The following is a 24,119-nucleotide window of genomic DNA, read 5'->3' as shown; positions in this document are numbered from 1 at the left end:
CAGGCAAACTCAACACAGGGAGGACCTGGCGATGTGAATCCTGGTCACCTTACAATGAGGCATGCAGCTTCACCACTGTGCCACCATGCCGCCCCATATTAATAATGTATAAAATGTAAATTTACATTTATGGTGCAGTCAATTTTATATGAATACTAGGGGGCTTCAACCCCTGCTCGCATCGCTTGCCAACCCCCCCGGCCTGCGCTACATGCCAGCCACTTAACGTCTCTGCCACTCGCATATGAGGATTTCACTTTCACCAAACAACAAATCTTTTAATTCTCGCAGATACGCCTCTTCACTGGGAAGAAACACTACTTTTCCCTGATGGCAACATGAATTAGACAATCTACAAGTCTCTGACTTATAGTTTAAATCCGAACAATATATTCAATCTCTTTTCACTCTTCTATTATTTTACTGAGTAATAATTTCCATTTGTTTGCACTAATGCAATCTTTACTGTCATTTTTCAGAGACTTTAAAATTTTAGTACTTTCATTATCTCTAACCTGCTCTTCATGTGTATCGCGGCAACATTTTTGAATTCTTTACGAAGTTCTACTTTGTCATCTACTCTTTGTCTTTTATTTCTGGCCCTGCATGTGGTTAAATCTCTTGGCACAGAGTCTCATCTCGCAGGATGTGAAAGTTTCTCTGTGAAAAAGTCACGTCTTGTCCCAGGCTAAAAAGTCTTGTCTCGTCCCATGATTTTTTTATTATAATAGAGAGATATGTTGATCTTTAGCTGAATTTTACATTTTCCAGATAATTTTGCATTGTTTCCTACCTGGAAAGAAATTATTTTTATGTTGTGTGTATCATCTAAAACTTTAGTGTACATATGGAGTTTTGATCTACACCCAGTGTATTTCTCAAACGTTCTGTTTTCTCAATGACACAGCCCATGTTGTCAGGCTAATGAATTTTTATCACTTTTGCATGCTGAACTCCTGAATATTTTCTGTTATTGGTCATTTTATAGACACAAACAGCTAATTTGTGCACTCCCAGTCCTTAACAGGGCATATCTGTTTCATTCATTCTTCACTACAATTGATGAATCAACAAGAAGACAGGTCTAACAATGCTAAAAAATTGTATGTTTAACTTGAAATCTTAAAACAAACTTAAAATGAGCTCTTTTTGCAGATACACATATTTTTTCATATTATAGTTGTAACGATTGTATATTTCACAGGGCATGTAAGTGGAAGAACACTGAAAAACAAAATAAACTGAAACAGCAGTGTTGCCTAACAGACCATTACAAAGCAAAAACATTCACTATTTTTTCTTTTTTTTCCTGTCCAAACAACTGTTCTAGAGTTTTATAAGTTTTAAAGTTTTTTGATGAATGTTTATGTGCTAAACTGTAAGAATGTATCAGACATGCCTTATTAAAAATGAAATCCAGATGATGAATGAACATCTGTGGTTTTAAAACCTCATAAAAAGACAAGCATAAAGATCTGGACTTATTTTTCTTGTCTACAATGATTATAGATGTCCAGTATGTGGTATATCTGTATTTGTGAATACTGTACTCTTATTACCTACTCCCCAGTCCTAGAGAAAGCAGGCTCATAAAATGACTAGATTGACACATAAAAACTCAATATTCCATAAAGCCTTCCGGATAATGCACTGTGCAGTTGTTCTCTGGTCTACAGTACCATACAGAAAGGTTAGTCATAAAAGACAGAGGTGTAACCAGAAGTAGTGCCCATGTGGCTATTTGTAAGGTTTATAGGGGGAACGTATACACATTTCTTCGTAAAACAGGAAATAATAATAATAATAGTGTGTTATCGGCAATTAATAAATATTTCTTATTCTTAGGTTCAGGAAATCAATGTGACTTACTTTGTTCACAATCTACTCAGAATTATTAAAGGGTAATATATTTCTTTCCTTTTATTACAGCATTTTAAAGTACAAGTTAGAAAACCCCGTCAGCTTGCAAAAAGAAAGAAGGAAAGAAAGTGAAGTGACCCCCGGGTTTTACGTTACCATATGACACGAACAATCCCGCATTTTGCAGTTGTTGCAAACACGTGGTGTTTATTTTTTTCTGCCCATACGCTAGGGGGATAGGCATTTAGCTCAAATTGCATTGTAATGGAGTTTTTGATGGAGTGCAAAAACGCAATTTAAACATTCCCCAACTTAGCAAATTGAAACTATTTATAAAACAGAGCGAGCAAAAATAAATAAAATAAATACATAATAATAATAATAATAATAATAATAATAATAATAATAACTGAAGGTCTTCAATTTAAATACTTTCAAACTTGGAAAAGAGTAAATTAATTTAACGATGTCTTTAGGAACTTCTTCAGTAACTGCTTAGGATTTTCAGTATCCCTGCTATATGGCTAAAGCAGTTTGTTATAAGGCACAAGATACGCGCAGTTGTGAAGTCTTACCTATTTGACAGTGTCCAGCGGTCATCGCCAGAACGATCATGGTAATCCTGATTGCAACATATTGTACCAAATGTTCTAGTGCCATGGTGAGTGACATCCGACGTGTCTTTAGTCTCCGGTCCCTCTCACTTAACCCGATTACTCTGTCTGCTCAGATCAGCCAGTATTCCAGTGTTGTTTCGTGAGAAGTACAGACAGCAGCGCCGCGTCTCTCACTGAGAGCAGTAACTGCTCGAGCGCAGCTGGACGCTCCACTTTGTCGCTCTCACACAGCTGGCGATGCGGGTCGCTTGAGCTCCCCAGTGAGCTGAGCCGGCCGTGTGAGATCGCGTACCGCGCCTCAGTAACAGCTAAGGGAGGAAAATCTTCGCAGCCTAATTTGGGCAGTTTAATGCATCAGTTCTCGACTCACTGGGCGATGCGCACAATAGGCTAGAGCCAAGTTAATTGCATTGTTTCGTCTAAAGAGAAAAATGCGTATAGAGTAACGTTACAAAATAGCCTTATAAATTGGCTGCTTAGCGCCAGCACACCCACACAGAAATACATACGCAGAAGGAATTGCGCGGCGAATGCCATCGGTTTGTCAAGGGCTGCTGTGATATAAGAAACAGGTTTTCTCTGTTTAGGTGAGAGGTCCACAGATCACTAACCTTCTCGTAAGTGTGTGTGTGGTGGGGGCAACACTACAGGAACATGCAGGACCCCCAAAGACAAACCACTCCTTTTCCAATCTTCTCCACAACACGACAAGCTCATCTATCAACGAAGAAAGGAATTCAATGTATAAGTACAAAAGGCGGGAATAAAATGTACCCGAAATAAAACTGTCGTCTGAGTCCTATAGTAATGGAAAAGAGGACAAGTACTTTTAAAATATGTGTGTTGTGTATAGGCTGTAACCGTATGTTATCCATATATTCTATACACGTGCTATTATAACATTGGAAGCAACTATTGTTTAAAGAAAGAAAGAATGTAATGGCATTAATAATTGCTACAAGACTTGTAGGTTTAAAGATTTGACCAAAACAGAAATGGTGACATTTGGAGTGGTCAACCATAGTATCACATTTTTTTAACTACAACATTGCAATAAAGAGATGAAAAAGTGTCCTTAGGTTCAGAGTCTGATTGTGTAGGTAGTAGCAAAAAAAATAAGATTTATCTGAGGTTTCTTAAGGCATCCTCAAGTGAAATGTGGAAATTTGATATCAAAGTTACTAAGATTGCATTTCTTTAGATTATTTAGTTGTTGTCAGGTACTGGCTCCAATAAAAACATGTTTAAGATGACAAGACGAGGCTGAGAATGACAAGCCATCCGATTCCTCATCAGTCTTCACATTCTTTTTACTAGGGCCCAAGATGGTGGAAAATGTGCTGGAGGCAAGAATGTGTATGGCTGACACTGGGGTAAGTAAGAAAAACATCTGGTGTGTAACAAAACATGGCTCCAAACAAAAGTCAGTCTCAGAAAACAAATTTGATAAGAGGAAATATTCTTTGATTGTCCACAAAACAGAAATCTTACTTGTAAGTTAAAGTATCTGAAAAATGTATACATTATATTTGCATCATATTACTTAGCTCTGTGAATCTGTTTTGTCTGTTCTTCAAATATTAACTGGAGTAAATAGTGAATTACTTTCATGTAATTGCAAAAAAAAAAAGTTATTATTACATATTGGTATAAAAATAGTAAAAGCAGTATTTTTTTCTATTTGAATGGTTTTAATTACTTTCCTTCTAAATACCACATGTCGTTCCTGTTCCTAAGAAAGAAATTAAAATAAAATTTGTATCCATTATTTCACTTATTCCGCTAAAATGTTGTTTCACAGAATTTTTGAGGGAATCTCAAATTAGTAGGTATTTCTATTATTTATAGGACACTTTTGTTAAATTGCTTCTCACAGAGTTATTGATGCTGGCTTACTTGCTCACTCCCAAAGTGCACTATTAGTCCCATTGTACATTACATACAGTGGACTCATTAACCAAAGCCAGTCAACAAATGTTTTAAGAAGCAGTGGAAATTTAGATCGTTGAGACCTGATTTTTGATTATTTGAACATCATCTGTTCAGTCAGGTTATCATGTTCTGAGTCCAGTTCATAATGGTGAATGCTGAATTCATAAGTAGTTATAATCCTAGTTTTTCACATGGAATTTCATAAACATACAGCAATTAGTGTTGCTGCCTGACAGCTCCAGAGTCCTGGATTTGTATCCTGGATCCAGTTGCTGTGTTGAGTTTGTGTGTGCTTTTTATATTGTCATGGTTTGTTTTTGCCAGATACTCCAGTTTTCTTTCCAAAACCTTATATGTTAGGCCTAGAGTCCATGTGTTTGCCCGAAGATGGACTGGCATCCCATCCACAAAGTGGTTTTTCCAAGTGATGCCACAGGGGAACAATTTTTCATTCTAAAAAGAACAATCTGAATGAGTGTTCTAGAAACATTTATTAACTTAAACCTGAAACAGACTTCATTAATACAGATTAATCCATAGTAGTAGTTGTATTTGTGAATACAAATCAGTTCCTGATTTGAAAACGACTCTATCTGCACACAATAATACGGGCTAAATTCAGATTTTCTTGATCTGTCAGTATCCTGCTAGTATCCTGTATCTTCTATTTTGTCGTATCCTGCTAGTATCCTGTATCTTCTGTTTTGTCCCCATTGGCACCTTTTTAACCCCCAAAAAACATATGCAAAAGTACCCTTCTCAGAGCTGAATTGTTCTTTGTCAAGCAATGATTCCAGGATGAACTACGCAACTCAGTAAAGTGTCCTTGCAGAAACATTATTTTTAAGAGTGCACACATTAAACTTAAAAAGATTAAAAAATTAACAATGCTGCACATTCTGTCTCTGACACATTAACACGGAGGAATTTCAGCCAATGAATAGTTCAGCAGAAGTGCGGGCTTCTTTTTTCCAAGATCAATGTGCCTCAACAGTTTCTCACTAGAACTGGAACTGCCAAGTCAGAGGTTTATTTTTCTTTTTAATTTTCCTGTTTTTCAATTATTCTGGTGTGTGTTCAGACCATAATCTATCTATCTATCTATCTATCTATCTATCTATCTATCTATCTATCTATCTATCTATCTATCTATCTATCTATCTATCTGTCTGTCTGTCTGTCTGTCTGTCTGTCTGTCTGTCTGTCTATGTTGATGTATGGATATTTTCAAACTGCTGTTTCTTTTCTGCTTTAAAAGAACACACATACGGCATTTGTGTATCTGTATTACATTTTAGTTCTTTCTTAATTCATGGCCATTAATAATACCCTCAAATGAGTGCTGACTAGTGCCACAATATGGTCACAATGAAGCTCTTACATTCTCCTCATTTCCACTGCTTATTTGAATCAGTCACTTTGCTAACTGTACTTTCCATGGACCATAGCAACACAATTGTCTCCATACTGTACCAAATTCAGTTAGGTCTCTTATTAAAAGTAAGTTGTGTCAAGCAATAATGTAATAAATGTTTGTTCATCATTTTAATCTTCAGTGAAACATTACTTGAAATTTGGAGTAGCACATCTAGAGTGTATCTTGTATCTTGTGATGATATCACAGCTTCTTCAGTTAACAGAAACACAATATTCCACGTCTATAAGAATGTGTCATTGAGTTAACTGAGTGGTCGGTTATTTTTATGCTCTGTTAGAGAGCTGGAAAGCACATGGTAATATCCTTTAGGTTAAATATATACAAAACTGTCAGCGTGAGTAAGTGGCTCAATGGAAATGTATCTCCAGTATACTCTGGATAGCTAGGGTACATGCAACAATGCATTGACAAAATGACTTAATAACAAAGCATAGTGAAATCATCACTTTAGAGTATATTTAAACTGTAGATTGTTTAAAAAACCATAATTTAGATTTAGAGTTTAATATGACCACAAATGTGTATAAATGTGAAGTTAAATTTCATTCATGTGCTAATGTAAATTTTCTGACATATATAGGCCTCTCCCAGACTTTGTATTTTCATTGTTGTTTAATTCCCTATTAAAATGTAGTAGACACATTTGTCTCTAGGTAGCCTTGTAGAAAGAATATTTTCTACTTTGAAGTACAATTTACAGCCTCGAAGGAAATCATTATAAACTGGTGAATTAATCAAACCTTCCTATTGATGAATATTAAGAAATGCATTCCCATTGACAAATATTTATTTAGGAGGCCATCCAAATGATACAGTCAAATCCACCGGTAGGAATGAAGCAGAGGTTTAAAGGTCTCTTAAGTTCTTGTGTCATTTTTGTATGCTGTTATATGACTAACATCTATCCATCCATCCATTTCTGAAACCACTTAATCCAGTTTAAGGTCATAGGGCACACTTCATATCATTTTTCATTTTGCTAGAGCCATTTGAGCAACTGAAGGACACAACCTTACAGACAGCAGCTGTCAGAAGAGTGCACTAGATTTTTTAGAATTAGTTTTATTTAAATTTAAAACGTTAATCTGAAAAAAGCTCAAACTATTTTCGTTAGGTTAATTTGTACATGCAGTGTTCTGACATTATAACCCTTAAAGTAGTTTACACAGAGGATTAGCTGATTGGTCTCTTATTACAAGAAAAGGCCACAATTAAGACAAAATTCCATAAAAATGGCTTCAGTGTAAAGTAAAAGTAGATTTTGTTAAAGGAAATGGGCAGTTATTCAATAATTAAAAGAAAAATAAATATCAATGTATTCTAAACTGGGAATGCTTAGAGACATAATACCACAAAAAAATGCAGTGTGTGTTATGTAACGTGATAAGATCAAAATTATTTCATTGTTTGGGTTATTTTGACATATTTCTCCAGTAAATACTTGAAATCCCACTTTTTTGCTTTCACAATTCGTGTTGTAATGTGCAGCTCTTAACATATTCCACCATATTCACTGTGTTGAGTGAAAAAACAGATGGGCACAAACTGCAGACAAGTGATGCAGTCTTAAGAATTGTTGCTTGCAAAGGACAATCACATGGAGTATAACGTTTCAAGTCAGCATGTTAACGTGATGATCTTTGCTGGGTGCACATATTTGTATACTACTGTACATAAGATACAGAAAGTTAGATAAATGCACTATTTGGCAGAATTTTTGTATATATTTCTGTTATTTAGCCAGATCTGCCAATCACTCTCGAATGAGTCTCAATAAATGAAAATATTGAATACCAATGAGCGACTCACTGAAGGATAAAACTGTTTCTAAAGCTAGCCCATTTTGAAAAGTTATTATCTGCAAAAATGTTCACATAATATGTAAATCGTTTCTTGTTAAATAAATAAATGTTACAAAAGACTGTTCTCATATCTGTAGCAAATAAAATAAAAGAAATGCATTAACAACCAGACATATATTGTGTATATTTTGATGGTTTATAATATTTGACCCAATCATAATACTACATTAAAGGAATGTTTTAAGTGTTATGAATGCACACTTGCTGGCGGTGAAGTCATCTGTCTACTTTTTTCAGTGTCTCTCAGGGGTGCAAAGCACATTTTTCTATGGCTCATAGATTCCCAGTAAAGAAGAAAAATCTGATGTTTATTTGTGGTTGGGATGTTACTCAGATCAATCCCTTTATTCATTGGTCTTACTGCTTAATAGGTCTTTCTTCTGAGAATCCCTTAAAAACCCTACATTTCATTTCAGTCTGTGCATAAAGCAGTTATATTTCTGTTTAGTTTGTTGATTACTTTAGTGTTTCTCTATTAATTTAATATGGTGGTTAAGGCTTAACCCTATGGTTATGGGTTCGAATCCCGCTAATGATTTTGTGTAACCATGAGCAAGTCACTACGCCTGCCTGTGCTCCTATGGTTAAAAAAAATGTAACCAATTGTATCTGAAATATAATAGATAAAGGCATCAGACAAATAAATACACATAAATGTAAAATAAAACACATGTAACTTGTGTAGCAGTTAGCGCTGCTTATAACTTATATGTATATAACATGTAAACCTGCATCAACAGAACCCAAGTTCAGAATCTTCACATTGGACAGTAAACATTACACAATGTCCCTCATTTGCTAACTACATTTAAATATGGCCAAGCTAGTCAGTATTCCTGTGTCCACCTAACCATTTTGAAATGAATCATTAACTTGTGAAATTGGAAAAGTCTCTTATATGTTGATTACTGAATTACATCAGGGTGATGTAGCAGTTAATGTTTCTACCTCCAAGCTCTCAACACATTCCCTATATCATATATGTATGGTTTTTCATGTTTCTTCCACATCCCAAAGATGTGTGTGTGTGACACATGTTAAAGCTAGCATGAGTTGGGGGTGGATGGAACTGGATGGGGGCCATGTGATTGTGGATGGAGATACATTATTCAGTCCACACACCAGGCCAACTGACCCGATCCTCACATTCAGTGTTACTTTGACAGCTTACAGGTCTCTGCCACCTTGTAATAAAATATCCAAAATCAATCTATTTAGATACTTGTAAAATATGCATATCTTTTAAAGTTAGGTATCTGGAAAGGGAATAATATCCACAATAATGGGCAGCATGGTGGTGCTGTGGGTAGCGCTGCTGCCTTGCAGTTAGGAGACCCGGGTTCGCTTCTTGGGTCCTCCCTGCGTGGAGTTTGCATGTTCTCCCCGTGTCTGTGTGGGTTTCCTCCAGGTGCTCCTAGTTTCCTCCCACAGTCCAAACACATGCAGGTTAGGTGCATTGGTGATTCTAAATTGTCCCTAGTGTGTGCTTGTTGTGTGGGTGTGTGTGTGTGCAGGCCCTGCAGTGGGTTGGCGCCCTGTGGTGTGTTTCCAGCCTTGTGCCCAGTGTTGGCTGGGTCTGGCTCCAGTAGACCACCGTGACCCTGTAATTAGAATATAGCGGGTTGGATAATGGATGGATGGATATCCACAATAATAGATTGATAAGCTCCAGATTCCCTGCCACCCTGCTCAAGGTGGATGGATGGACACAATTAAATATTGGTAGTGATGAAGTGGACTGTCATAGAAAAGACTAAACTGTACTTTAAAAAATACAAACATCACAAGTTTTTCAGAAGATCTGGAGCCAGTCTACTCTTGTAGCTAAAAAAATTCCTTTGGTGTTACATCAATTGTGGCATTAATGATAAAGGAAAAGGAAAAACGTTAGACAGTGTAGACCTGACAGTTGTGTAGAGTTTAAATCTCCTATTAATGTGATGGTGCAAACCAGTGTAATTTAAATTGTTTTGTCTTAATGACTATGTACCTAGTTTATTTTGCATGAAACAACACATTTCTTTTAAAAAACAACCATTGAAATGTTTCCTAGATTTTACATATTTTATAATTTTATCTCCTTGCTGTGTATTCTAGGCAGTCTTTATCTTCTGTTAAAAAAGGTGCTATATCAACCCCTGACCCCAACACAGACAGACACGAGAGACACACTTATAAAACAAATAAATGTTTTTTATTTATTCTTCACCATGTGGGAAACGTCTTCCCCATTTCCGAAAGGCACAACACAGTCCCAATAAGCACTGAAACACACACACTTCTCCTTTACTCCTCTCCAGCAAGCTTAGTCCCTATCTTCCTGACTCTGGCTTTCGGAGTGGTGTCTGCTGGTCCTGCTATATAGTTCACCTAAAAGTACTCCAGGTGTTTGATTCCGCATTTCCAGCAGCACTTCCAGGTGTGGCAGAAGAACTGCCCATAAGGGCTCAGCAGCTCTTGCTGCAGCACCCCCTGGTGGCGTCTGCCGTATCGAAGTCCAACTCCCATGAAGCCCTGTGGGAGTCCGAGGCACCGCTACAACCCAGGGAGGGTTGCTATCTAGCATCCCCAGGGAGGTAATGCTCCGTCCACACTTGCTCCTCCGGTCCTCCCAGCGTTAAGGAGTCCCGGCTGGGCAAGAGCCATGGCCACAGGCTACACTTCCCAAATAGCAATTTATCAAGTAAAAGATAGAAATAGATACATGGTAATTTTCAGAGCAACAGTTAATAAAGTTTAATGTAATTAGTTTTGTAGACTTACATTTCTAACACAGAATACATATGTTTTGTGTAAAATGAGATGTTACTGTTTACAACAGAAGTCTCCATTTTATGCTGTGTCTTATTGTAAATGTCCACAAACCTTTCTGAGATTTTTTCAGGAAAGCTGGAGCTTTGTGGACCTTTTGTCTTTTTCACCATATCTCTGGTATTACAGTATATTAAAGGAATAATACTGTTGTTTTAAACTGCTATGCATGTTATATGGTGTGGACATATATTGTTATCATACAATAGGGGTAATTAAAGTATGTGTAAGAGGTCTAATCTTGTATAAGTTGAAAATGTAATTGAAATACTATAAAATGTATCAACTTTTCCATACATATTCAGTTAGATTCTACACTGGTATTCAAAGAAAGCAAGCTTGTCCTATATGATTATAACCTATGGCAGAAAATGGTCAGATGTTAAATCAATATTTAAGTAAATAATTTGACTCTGGCAAAGAAGAGTATTAATATTTCATTAGGATTATGTGCAAGTGTAAAATATTCCATAATAACATATGAGGCTGTAAGTGATGTTTTCCTGATCTCTGAAAAGACCTTTAAATAATTCATGCACAGAATTCCACAAATTCCTTCTAGAAAGCCAGAATTTGCACATTTTAGTGTTTTATTTTTTTCAAGGACTTCAATCTGGTAAGTAGATGGTTTCAAATATATATCAGAGCAGGATGGTTTAAAGGTACCTTTCCCAATATGAAAGCAAAGACACATGATGTACCACTGTTAGACTGATTACTTTTAAAATGAAACATTTATCTGTGATAAAATTAATTCATTTTTAATTTTTTTTAAATGTGTTATTATCATTTTCCTCTTTTTCTGCATAATAAAAATATAACATACTGTTCTCAAAAGAACCTTGGGAGTTGGTTGGGGTTGGGGTTGGGACATTTAGAACTTATTCCAGACACACCAGAAGTAAAGCAAGGCCCAAGTCCATTGAAGGGCTGACACAAGCATCAGTTTGGTACCATGACATCTTTGGGAATATAGTAGATAAGCTCATGCATGGAGACACAGGCTGCAGTGCATATCATGAAATAAATCAAATCATCAACACAGAATCAATAAGCCCAAAGTTAAAAAGTTGTTATAAATTTGTTTAAAAGTGCAACAAGACAATGCTCATTATTGTATGTTGGGCTGAACCCATTTTTCCAGTACATGATTATTGTGAGACAGAACTCACATTTAGTGGATATACTAAAACTGCAATTGTCAAGTCAGAAATTTTCTTTTTTTTTTTAAGTTCTTTCTAATCATTCTGGTTTATATTTAAGAGGGGTTTGTTGTTTGTCATAATATAATAAATTATTTAGGTTGGTAGGTTGACTCTCACAATTAGAATAAACATGAGTCTCCTGCTTGATTGAACTCTTTGTCTTAAGTAAAACCAAGGAGCTATGGTAAGCACTTTGAGCTACATTTTTTTGTATGAAAATGTGCAATATAAATAAATGTTGTTGTTGTATTTTATCGTAATTAATACATTTTGTGTGCAGTATTTCACACCTGGGGCAGCATGGTGGCGCAGTGGTAGTGTTGCTGCCTCACATTTAGGAGACCTGGGTTCACTTCCCAGGTCCTCCCTGTGTCTGTGTGGGTTTCCTCCAGGTACTCCGGTTTCCTTCCCCAGTCCACAGACCTGCAGGTTAGGTGCATTGCCCATTCTAAATTGTCCTTAGTGTGTGTGTGGCACCCTGCCCGAGGTTTGTTTCCTGTGTTGGCTGGGATTGGCTTCAGCAGACCCCTGTGGCCCTGTAGTTAGGATATAACGGGTTAGATAATGGATGGATATTTCACACCTCTTCATTGCTACCACAGAAGTGGTGTTACAAGAAAAAAGCAGTGCTGTGCAAAAAAGGTAGTGTTTCCCTCAGTAATTTAACTTTTTATTAAAATGTTTCTAACAACCCTCACCTTTGCCTTTTTAAATAATTCTTTCCAATTTTCTATCATATGCTTAATGCTGGAAAAATATTACGTACTGTGAATTGTGAAATTATGTTTATGCCAGGTACTGTATGCCTGTTTCTGGCTGAGGGACTGGACCAACTGTCCCTGTAGTGCTCTCCATACCCTTCATTGTGTGTAAGCATGTGTAACATGAAGTTTCCAATTTAGCAATTGGGCTTGAAGGCCCTTGCAGCACATGCCACAGAAAAAAATACAAAAAAGTCCAGTACCACTCGCTTGTTTAAAGGTAGGTGCAGTAATGCCTTGAAAAAAAGAAAGGAGGTCAATATTGTCAGCAATACATCATTCACTGGACATTGTTCTGCATCTTGATTTTCACCCACTGCTGAGGAGGACAACATTAAATTTGAAAAAGCCACCAAGAAAGTCTATGTGTACTCCTTCTACTTTGTGGAGCCATGTTGTGATGCTCCCACTTCAAAGAAGTGCAGAATGTTGGACAGAAAGAATGTAGAAAAACTTGTTTAAATTGTTTTCTGGCCTTGTGCAAACCAGCAAACACCTGCCCGTATGTCAGTTAGTGGCGTTACTAGACAGGAAGTGTACATTTTGAGTTGTGCAGTGAGTATAGTTAGTGTATTCTTTCCATGTTATTATGGCTTATCCTTTTTAGTCTCATTTCATTCTAAACTTCAGGTGATGCTGTTTCATTTTAGGCAGTTCTTAGGCAATGTATTTTTCTGAGCAGTGTGTGTTTACAAGGTCCTCAGTTTACTTAACCTTTACATTAAAATGGTTGAATTTTATCAGATGATGACATCCGTGGGTATCACAGTTATTTGATGCAATTCAAGACAGACCAGGCAACAGCTTCTCATTGTTTAATTACTTATTTTTTGTGACACAAAAATTTGGGTGTGAGTGTCAGTAGGCTATGCACCCTAGCATCCAAGTTTCCCGAACTATTCTATAACATTTCAGTAATTATTTACCACTCTGAAGCTGATCTTTCTGATCATAAAATAGGTCATTATGATAGCAAATGACGAGAAGAATTCAGAATTTATTGCAGAATTACAGTATTTGAGAGTTCCTCTAGAGTGCCTCTTTCTCTTGCACAATTTGGCTCAAAAACGAATCAGCATATCGTCATCTCATAACAGGGTTAAGTTTTGAGTTTGGTATTTTTCCATCCAGCCATTTTAGTTTAGACCATCCACAAGAAACTGTGACACACAGACACACACATAGACAGACAGACACACACCCATCATTGAGATATCAATGTTTTTGGTATCAGGGGTCCCTTAAACATTGAGATCTGTTGAAAACAGAAGATTGAAATTTTCACGAATCTAAAGCTTTTACCCCCCCCTCATATTATAGGTTATGGTGGGGCAGGGTTCAAAGCAAAAAGTGCATCATTGTCATCTATACTAATAAAAGGCAAAGCCCTCACTGACTGACTGACTGACTCATCACTAATTCTCCAACTTCCCGTGTAGGTAGAAGGCTGAAATTTGGTAGGCTCATTCCTTACAGCTTACTTACAAAAGTTAGGCAGGTTTCATTTTGAAATTCTACACATAATGGTCATAACTGGAACCGACTTACATACATATACGGCCATTGCCTGCAGCTCGGTCGCCGTGTGAGGCGGAGTTGCGTCCCTCATCATCACGCCTCCCACGTAATTGAGTGCCTGCCCATATAAGGCCGTCCGTCAGCAACAATCCAATAGAAACGCTGCCACTAAATATTCACGGGTGAAGGACTGTGCTTATGCAAACGAAGATGAGATGGTCAGGGATCGACTAGTGTTTGGCACAAACTCAGCGAAAGTGCGAGAGAAACTTTTAAGTACCGGGTCTGAGCTAACATTAAATAAAGCCGTGGACATCGCAAGATCGTACGAAATAGCACAAGCACAGCTGAGAACCTTCGATGCATGTACTCCGAGCAGCTCACGTGAACTGACTGTGAACGCAGTACGCAGAGAACAAGCATATTCATAAGTGCAGCTACTGCGGAAACAAAGCACGGTGAAAACCTTAAGTTCACAGACAAGCTGCTGCTGGCGTTTCTCATGCCTATGACGAATACAATATTTGCGAGATACAAGTTTAATGAGAAGATGAAGGGTATAAACGAGACTTTTGATCACTTTGTAACGGAGTTAAAATTGCTGTAATGTAGTTAAAATTGCTGGTGAAGTACTGTGCTTATGCAAACGAATAGGAAAGCAAGGTGTAAAGCTTAACTTTACTGCAAGCAAGAGCTCCAAAGAGCGGTGAACAAAAAACGCATTACACAATTGAGAAGGCAGCAAAAGAATATGAAGCGAGTGATGCATACAAGCATATTCATTAGTGCAGCTACTGCAGAAACAAAGCACGGTGTAATCTTTAAGTTTAAATTAAGTTCATAGACACGCTGCCGCTGGCGTTTGTCATGCCTATGACGAATATGATATTCGCGAGATACAAGTTTAATGAGAAGACGCAGGGTATAAATGAGACTTTTGATCACTTTGTAACGGAGTTAAAATTGCTGGTGAAGGACTGTGCTTATGCAAACGAATAGGAAAGCAAGGCGTAAAGCTTAACTTTAAATTACATTCATAGACACGCTGCTGCTGGCGTTTGTCATGCCTAAGACGAATACGATATTTGCGAGATACAAGTTTAATGAGACTTTGTAATGAAGTTAAAATTGCTGGTGAAGGACTTTGTTTATGCAAATGAAGATGAGATGGTCAGGGATAGACTAGTGTTTGGCACAAACTCAGCGAAAGTGCGAGAGAAAAGTTTAAGTGCCAGGTCTTAGCTAACATTAAATAAAGCCATGGACATCACAAGATCGCACGAGATAGCACAAGCACAGCTGAGAACCTTCGATGCATGTACTCCGAGCGGCTCACGTGAACTGACTGTAAACGCAGTACGCACACAAAAGCAAGACCTCCAAAGAGCGCTGAAAAAAAAACGCATTACACAATTGAGAAGGCAGCAAAAGAATATGAAGCGAGTGACACATACAAGTATATTCATAAGTGCAGGTACTGCGGAAACAAAGCACACGGTGGAAAAAGTCAATGTCCAGCTAAAGGAAGACAGTGTAAAAAATGTGGTAAATTGAGCCACTTCGCTAAAGTTTGCAGGACTGGGATAGGTAAACCCGTGCATGCAGTGTGTGATGTCTCAGATAAAGAGGAAGACGAGCTGTTTATTGATGCAGTAAGAAAGGAACAACCCTCGGAATCTGAAAAAGCCTTTGTAGACATATCAATAGGAAAGCAAGGTGTAAAGCTTAAGTTTAAATTAAGTTCATAAACACGCTGCCGCTAAATATTCGCAGGCAAATCCACAACTTAATACCGAAAATGATTGTTAAACATCTTAGATTCAAGAGTACAGATTTGGGTAGTGAACACTTCGATGAATGAAACCTGTTATCTTTACAACGGTTGACAAACATGGAATATAACTTGAACACAACACATCCTCCAAATGCAAACCTGATTGAAACAAATAATGATAATCAAATCCTTGATGAATGCAACACTCATAACAGTCACAAAACAATTACATTGACAATCATGTTACGCTATTTTTAAAATGTTTCCTTTTCTTTTTCATAACTTCTTTCACACACTACTTCTCCACTGCAAAGCGTGGGTATTTTGCATTGTTTCTCTAATAATTAGGAAAAGTGGACAGAACTAATTAGTTATGTAAGTTAATATTTACGTCAGAGAAGTTTGCACACATATAGGGAAACTTGGCTGTATCCCCAACAGAATATTTATGCTAAAAATGACACTGATCTCCACACTGTAAAAAAAAATTACTGTGAATTTACAGTACATTACTGGCTACTAATTGCATTACTTTCTCAGTATTTTACTGTATCATATTACTCTATATTCCAATAAAAATATAATACTATACAGTGACCTCACAATAAACTGGGCCACATAATTAATGTGATGTAACAGTACACTTCTGTTGAATTACAGTAATTCCTAAATTTTTACGTGGTAACTGTAATAGTAGTATAATTTAGTAACCAGTAATTTACTGTAAATTTACTAAAACAATGTTAGTAAAACCCAACTGACTGGAAAGAGAGACTTATTGTCCCTATCTGGAAATGGAAGGGTGATTGCCTGGATTGCTGCAACTTCAGGGGTATAACACTGCTCTCGGTGCCGGGTAAGGTCCTTGCTGGGGTCAAGTGACCGGAACAGTCTGGTTTTACACCTAAAATGTCTACCATCAACTGTATCCTGGTTGCGAGACATGGATGCTATCCAGTGACCTGGGATGAAAACTGGACTCCTTCGGTACTGTATCTTTTCAGAGAGTCCTTGAGTACTGCTGGTTTGACTTTGTGTCTAACACACTACTTGATAATTTACTCTATGTGTCTATAGTACTCTGTGTACAGCTAAAACTGTAATCAGATTGTTCCACATATACAATTATTGCATTTGCAATGATCTAATTCTATAGAATATCAAATAAATCAACTAAAAGTTTTTATTCATGTTATTTTTTTACAAACCTCTAGCATTTTGAGCTTGAAGAAGGTGTTTTAGTATTATGTTAAAGAAAGAAAAACAAGTCAGCAATTATTGGCTGTGTAAAATAAATGTGCAGATTTAGACATTCATTGCCAACAACACTATGATAATTTACATGAGGTAAACTTACTATGTGCTCATGAACATCAAGTACATCATTATTTCCAACTTAAAGTGGTACTTAGTTGAATTTGTACACATTTTATTTATTTTAGGAAGCAGACTGGCCTTCTTTTAAATCCTACTTTTCTGAATTTATTTTAAATGCCACTAATGTAAAAAAAGCTATTTTAGACATGTAGCTTTACAATGTCTGCTTCTAACAATCGCACTTGAAACACTACCCTTGATACCTTGTCTGCTCCTTCTCCACAGGAGTTTAAAATTTATGGAACAACGAAAGAGTAAAAGGTTGGCAGGAGACAGACAAGACCAAAAGGAATCAGTCTTCCACAATTGTTTGTTTGCTTAATGCACCCTAGTGAGCCATTCCGGGCATTTTTTACTTGAGGCGTTAAAGTGATCACTTACTCAAGTAAAAAAAAATACAAAATGTTAGAAATGTTGCTTTATGTAAATGTAAGATAATTAGGTGGGAAACAATTAAACATATACACTGTTAATTTTAATTAGTGAGGTATGTAAAATTATTTTGAAAAATTTAAGTCTATGGAAAAGTTTTACTTCTGCAGCATGTCATAATATAAAATGACATTCTCAAACCTGACTAATCCAGTTCAGGGTTGCGGGTGTGGGTCAGACCTTATCTCTGCAGCACTGGGCACAAGGCATGAAACAGCCCAGGACGTGGTGCCAGTCCATTACAGACACCGTAAGTCATAGCTATTCATTTGCTTCTCCATACATCATTTATATAATTGTAATAAATTCCCCGTAAAGTTCTAAAGTTACTAATTTTTTTATTCATGGCTTTTCTGAACAAAGAAAAGTCAAGGATCTAGGATTATGCAATTTTGACTTGGAAGGTATTTTAAAAGAATAATAAATCATGATGGATCAAATGATTCTTTAGAAAAATATTTTAATATTAATTCTCTGAGGAATGTATTGAATATGTGAAAAATATTAGATAAGAAAATGATGTTGTACATAGTGATACACAATGCGACACACTTTCTGTGGACAACAGAGCAACACTCCACCAGTATTATCCAGGCAGCGGCAATGGCCCTTATGCTGCCATATAGTACGTTTTACCACAGCCCGAGTACGATCGTGGAGGTCGTTATAACATCGCTCTTTTTCAGTCAGGGGTTTGGCATGTGGGGTGAGAAGCCACGTCAACAGAATGTACTGGCTGTCACCAAAGTAATCATGTTATATGGATACATCATACAGATAATCTACAAAATTGACCAAAAGGATAATATTAAATGTCTTATCTTACCAAGAGGCCAGCCATCACGCACAACACCATTTTCAAGCTTGTTCCCAATGCTACTATTTCTCAGGATGAATTAATCATGAGTTGACCAATGCTACTTCGCCAAAACATTAATGAGACTCATTTTCGCATCACAGATAATTTTCACATTAATAGAGTGGAAATGCTTTCTATAAACATAAGCAGATTCATTCTGTGACAGTGCCTTTGACGCTGGGTGCCGCCAGTTTGCAATACCAAGCAGAAAAGTGTGTATGCAAGGTGAGGGGCTGCCGTGAAAATGTGCGTGGTTTTAAGCCAAGTTTAGTTTTCATACATCTCGAAGTGAGTGTGGAAACGGGCGTACGCAACATTTTTGTGCGTACACACTGTTTCTACATGAGGCCCCATGTCATTAGCATTAAGTAAAGACAATTTCACCAGTAGCCCTTGTAAATGTCTCAAAAAAACAATTGTCTTCAACAACACTATCATTGGAATAAAATTTGAGGAGATCATTAATTATCTCTACTGAATTAGGCTCATAAAAGTTTGTTGGGTTAAAGGTCACAAATTAACTTTACATCTTATGAAAGTCTGAGAAAAGATCTTTGAACTGCTGTGAAGCTAAACATGTTTGGGCCTGGTCAGTATTTGGATGGGAGACTATCTAGAAAAAACTTGGGTTGCTGCTGGAAGAGGTGTTGGTGAGGCCAGCAGTGGCACTTTACCTTGTGGTCCCTGTGTGGATCCCAAAGCCTAGTACAGTGTCAGGAACACTGTGCCGAAAAAATGGCTCTGTCCTTGGGATGAGACATACAACTAAGGTCTTGACTCTCTGTGGTCATAAAGGATCAGTTTACATCTTTTGTAAAGAGTACAATGTTTCCTGATGTCCTGCCTAAATTGCCCATCACGACCTGGTCATTCTAGACTCTTAAGCATCCCTCGTCTCTAATTGGCTAACTATCTCTCTGACCCATTCTCAACCTAATAACTAATGTGTACTGATCTTACTGATGCAAAATGTCTGCTGTTGCATCATGTAGGTAGATTCTACACATTGGTGGTGTTTGAAGTGGCTTCCCATTCTCTATGTAAAGCACTTTGCGTGTCTTGAAATGTGATGTATATGTTACAGGTAAAGCCTGCAAATTGGATAAACCAAAAATTATCCAGGTAAAGTTCACAAATTCCAGCAGACCTGGATATACTTAGCATCACCTAGGTAAAGCCTGCATTATCCAGCAGACTGAGGTAGAGCTAGAATAAAATATGAGTTTCTAACTTTATCCAGGTAATCTCTTTGGTTAATGCAAGCTTTACTCGTGTAACTTGTAACATATTCATGTAATGTTCAATTAGTAAATTTCCACATATGAATTGTAAACGTGCATTCCCATATGTCAATTTAAGTTGTTGGGCAATATAGTGATCCACTTATCCAAAATGGTCAAAGTGGTGTGAGGCTTCGAAAATGGCTAAGAAAGCAGGCATGATTCTCTGTCAATCTGCCCAGGGTGCACACAAAGACAGCCAGGGCCAAAATGCACTTCTAAATTAAAGTTCAAAAATATATTCTTAAATGTCCCAATTATATCAACCATGTCCAACTAGAAAAGGGATGGCTATAAACCCTAGGCTAGGAAATTAAATGGGCAAACAGGAAAGCTTTATAAATAAAAGATTCATTCATAATTGTCCGGAATAACAAAAGAAAGCTTAAAGAACAGAAAGACACAAAAGGAGTTGCCTTACAAGGGTAATCCAGGAACAACACGGACCCAATACACAATCCAAATAGAGTGCTCAAAAAACAAAGGTCAAAAATCCAAAATCCAACAATAAAAATAAGAAAAAACACAAAAGAATGCACCAACACCAAGCACATGCAATGTACTGCAAGATACTGCATTTCCCATGAGCTTTGGAACTGCCCACAAAATACAAAGAATACAAATACAAATTGTCACACATATGGGGCAGTGCATAAACTCCAAGAATTGTTAAAAAAAAACACTTTATTAGACAACTTACAACAATTCCCTTTTAGTCACTGTCAAATTGCTTCCCTTGTGATTTCTAACATGGCAGCAAATTGTCTTCCTTCAGTCTCAATTTTAATCTCTCTATTATATAAAAAAAAAACTTGGGAGGAGATGAGACCTTTTCAGAGAGGCGAGACGTGACCTTCTCAGAAAGACACTTTCACGTTATGCGAGACTGGACATTGTGCCAAGAGATTTAACCACGACCAGGGCCAGAAAAGTAGAACGTCGTAAAGAATTCAAAAATGTTGCCGCAATTAGAGATAATGGAAGTAGGAAAATTCAAAAGTTTCAAAAAAATGATGGTAAAGATTATATTAGCAAACAAACAGAAAATATTACTCAGTGAAATAACAAAACAGCGAAAAGAAATTGAATAGTGTTTGAGGATGTCTGGGGGAGAAGAGAGACAAGGCAGTGAGACAAAAGGACAGCTGCTGTACAGGGTTTTAAACGTTCGAAGTGCCGCACAAGATGCAGATCACGTAGCATAGCAGCAGCAGCCAGCCAGCAGCCAATCAAGCAATCAAGTAGGTAAAAAAAAACTGTTTCCCATTGTATCACCGTTTAAGAGGGGTTTTAGAGGAGCAACCGGGTCTCCTTGGGGTGCGTTCAGCCCCTCTCTTCACAATAGCACGTAGTGCAGGTGGGGGGAATGGGGGGGTTGGTGAGCGAAGTGAGCAGGGGGCACTTTGACTGATAATGTGGTATGTATTGGAGCACTGTCATGGTGCAGTGGTGTGTGTAGGTGCACTGCCATGGTGCAAAATGCTGTTTCACATGTGCCACTGTTCAGGATGTTTTTCTTCCAGCAGATGCCTCAGTAGTTCAGTATAATGTTGATGATGAACAGTCTGTTTAAGGGAAAACTATTTACTAACAAGTTCATTAATACTGAAAAAAACACAATCGTCATTGTCTTGGTGTTGGATATGACCTGACAAAATTGCACAAAAAAAAATGACGAAAGTCACCCGCCGACTGTAGAATAAATATCAGAAACATGCATTCGGTCAGCTAACCAAAATGAAACTTGACGGACTGATTAAATAGACTGTAGGTATGCGATGCCTAGTGGCATAGTCTACAACTACTGTACACCCTACTCCCATGTTGAAAGATTTTGGGAATTTTTGGGTCCCCCAACGAAAACTGAATAATAAACTAAATTGACAAAAAATACATAATTATGTGAAGAATAAATATAAATAACATCAATATAAGCTATAGTAATTTCAAATAAATAAAAAAACAAAGTAATTTAAACATAAGCTGGTGAGGGGACCCTGGCTTAAACACGTAACAAATAAAGAACAAAAATGTTATGATTTTGCTGGTTTTGTTACATCAGTTTATTATTTACTTTCATTTTGGTTTTATGGTTTTGGTAAATCAATTATTTTTTATTGTTTTCTTAGCTGCCAGTTTGTTTATCAACATTGTGTGGCCCTTGTTGTTAGCAATTGGTTACTGTTGCTATCTCTTCATCACTGCAAGTGACATAACAGGTGTACTGGTAAAGCAGATGATGTCTTGCTAATTTTGTTAAAGTTTGTGGATAAAAATCAATCATCTCTTTTTGTGTACAGTACATTACTATAAATATCTGGGAGTGTAGCTGGATGACAAATTGGACTGGACTGCCAATACTGATGCTCTATGTAAGAAAGGTCAGAGCAGACTATACTTTCTGAGAAGGTTGGCATCCTTCAACATCTGCAGTAAGATGCTGCAGATGTTCTACCAGACGGTTGTGGCGAGTGCCCTCTTCTACGCAGTGGTGTGCTGGGGAGGCAGCATAAAGATGAAAGACGCCTCACGTCTGAATAAACTTGTTAAGAAGGCAGGCTCTATTGTAGGAGTAAAGTTGGACAGTTTAACATCTGTGGCAGAGCGACGGGCACTAAGCAAACTCCTGTCAATCATGAATAATCCACTGCATCCACTGAACAGTGTCATCTCCAGACAGAGGAGTAGCTTCAGTGACAGACTTTTGTCACTGTCCTGCTCCACTGACAGACTGAGGAGATCGTTCCTCCTCCACACTATGCGACTCTTCAATTCCACCCGGAGGAGTAAATGCTAACATTACTCAGTTATTGTCTGCTTTTTTTATTTTTATTTTTTTCATTTTTTCATTTTTATTACTATTTAATTTAATATTGTTTCTTTGTATCAGTATACTGCTTCTGGATTATGTGAATTTCCCCTTGGGATTAATAAAGTATCTATCCATCGATCTATCTATCTATTTATGAATTTATATCCTGGAATTATTGCAAGGCTTTCAGTTTTAAGTTTGATTTACATTTTGAATTTTGGTGCATGATTCTTACCTTTCCATGGTTTTATTTCTATCTCCTGGTTCTCTTTTACTAGCTCTACTAGCCTGCAATTGTTTTATCATTGGGATAACAATAAGAACATAACATTAAAAAAGCTTTATTTAGAGATTCGAAAAGGAACAGGCATACAATGTTTAATTGATGTTGGCTTATTTATACTATAACACAGATTTCTCATACACTCTCTATATCTCCACTGCTTAATCATTCCAGCTAAAGTTAAAATTCAAAATAAATTCTAACCATTTGCTGGTGCTTGGTTTGCAAGTGGTGCTACCAAATGTCCATATTGTATGTCATCACATATCTAAATTACAGAAGTTATAACTTGAAGGTATTCACTCCATGTGTCATAACAAACTAGATAACAAAACAAATAAAATGTGTCAGCCCTCCTAAATACTTTTTTATTAAAAAGCATATGTGACATGTAATATAGTCTTACATTTTTTACCTGAAATTGTTAGGCTGGTTTCTGCTTTGTCCTTGATGCCGCCAAGAAAGGGTCTACCCATCCATGAGCTTGAAATGGATTAAGTGGGTTTGGGGATATTATGCTGTGTTTCATTTTTAGACTGTGAAATAAATTACAATAATTCAATAAATTAATGCAATTAATTCTACTTATTCCTCATGGTACAGTTTTTTAAGATATAACACAACACAAATTTCTTTGAAAAGGATGGCTAATTGGACAAATACACATGTAAGCAATTAAAACAAGCAACAACAGATACAATCATCATTTGAAAGGTAACAGCAGCCTTCGCCAACTCAGGAGCCTTAAGAATGATCATTTACTGCTTTATTGACCAGGCAGATGGCCTAAGGCTCAAAGAAAGTCCATTAGTTACACTTGGGGAGCAGCATGTTACTGAAGGCCAGCAGATCAAACAAGAGATAAAAGATATGGGTGATGTCTTCCTAGAATTTAAAAATGCCTTCCTTCTTAAAGAAGGCCAGACTGCAGTGAAGCATACTGTTGATCTCAGAGCAGCTGGTTTATATGGCTTGAAAGTGGCTCTTGTTCCTAAAACTGTGTGATGAGAACCAGCAGATACAGACACATTTTTTAAATACTTTCAATCTAGGAATCGTGAAAGTTTGGCAGGGTGGGTTAATACACAGACTCAGATCTGCTTCAAGGGAAACATTGCCATCCATATGTTAGCTTCCGTTTTTTCACTCAGACTTTGGGATGCTGTCACTCATGAAGAGTTTTGCAAGATTTGCTACCACACTTGTTTTGGTCGATTACTCCAGAAATTAATTAGCCTTTAATTCAAACAGAACATGTTAAGCTTAATCAGTGCACAGTCAACACCAGTTTATGAAAT

At 37.1% G+C, this 24,119-nt stretch overlaps 1 protein-coding gene and 1 long non-coding RNA gene across 5 annotated transcripts in view; one reads left to right on the top strand and one right to left on the bottom strand.

The window, feature by feature from the left end:
- Nucleotides 1-3,085, bottom strand: part of vwdel (von Willebrand factor D and EGF domains-like) — a 113,498-nt gene extending 110,413 nt beyond the window's left edge. For 2 of the 4 annotated variants that reach the window (XM_039736953.1, XM_039736954.1), the window contains exon 1: nt 2,436-3,085. In XM_039736953.1, coding sequence (XP_039592887.1) covers nt 2,436-2,532 — 97 coding nt within the window. In that variant the 5' untranslated portion in view covers nt 2,533-3,085. The remainder of the gene's footprint in view (nt 1-2,435) is intronic. The other 2 variants (XM_039736952.1, XM_039736951.1) reach the window with 2 other exon arrangements.
- LOC120515706 overlaps nt 2,445-24,119 on the top strand; it is a 28,118-nt gene continuing 6,443 nt past the window's right edge. Inside the window, exons 1-2 of the long non-coding RNA XR_005630689.1 lie at nt 2,445-2,521; nt 3,795-3,850. This is a non-coding gene — a long non-coding RNA (uncharacterized LOC120515706). The remainder of the gene's footprint in view (nt 2,522-3,794; nt 3,851-24,119) is intronic.

The sequence above is a fragment of the Polypterus senegalus genome, chromosome 15, assembly GCF_016835505.1.
Source record: "Polypterus senegalus isolate Bchr_013 chromosome 15, ASM1683550v1, whole genome shotgun sequence".
NCBI lineage: Eukaryota > Metazoa > Chordata > Cladistia > Polypteriformes > Polypteridae > Polypterus > Polypterus senegalus.
The sequence above is the reverse complement of the archived record's forward strand: the minus strand, read 5'-3'. Positions and strand labels throughout refer to the sequence as shown.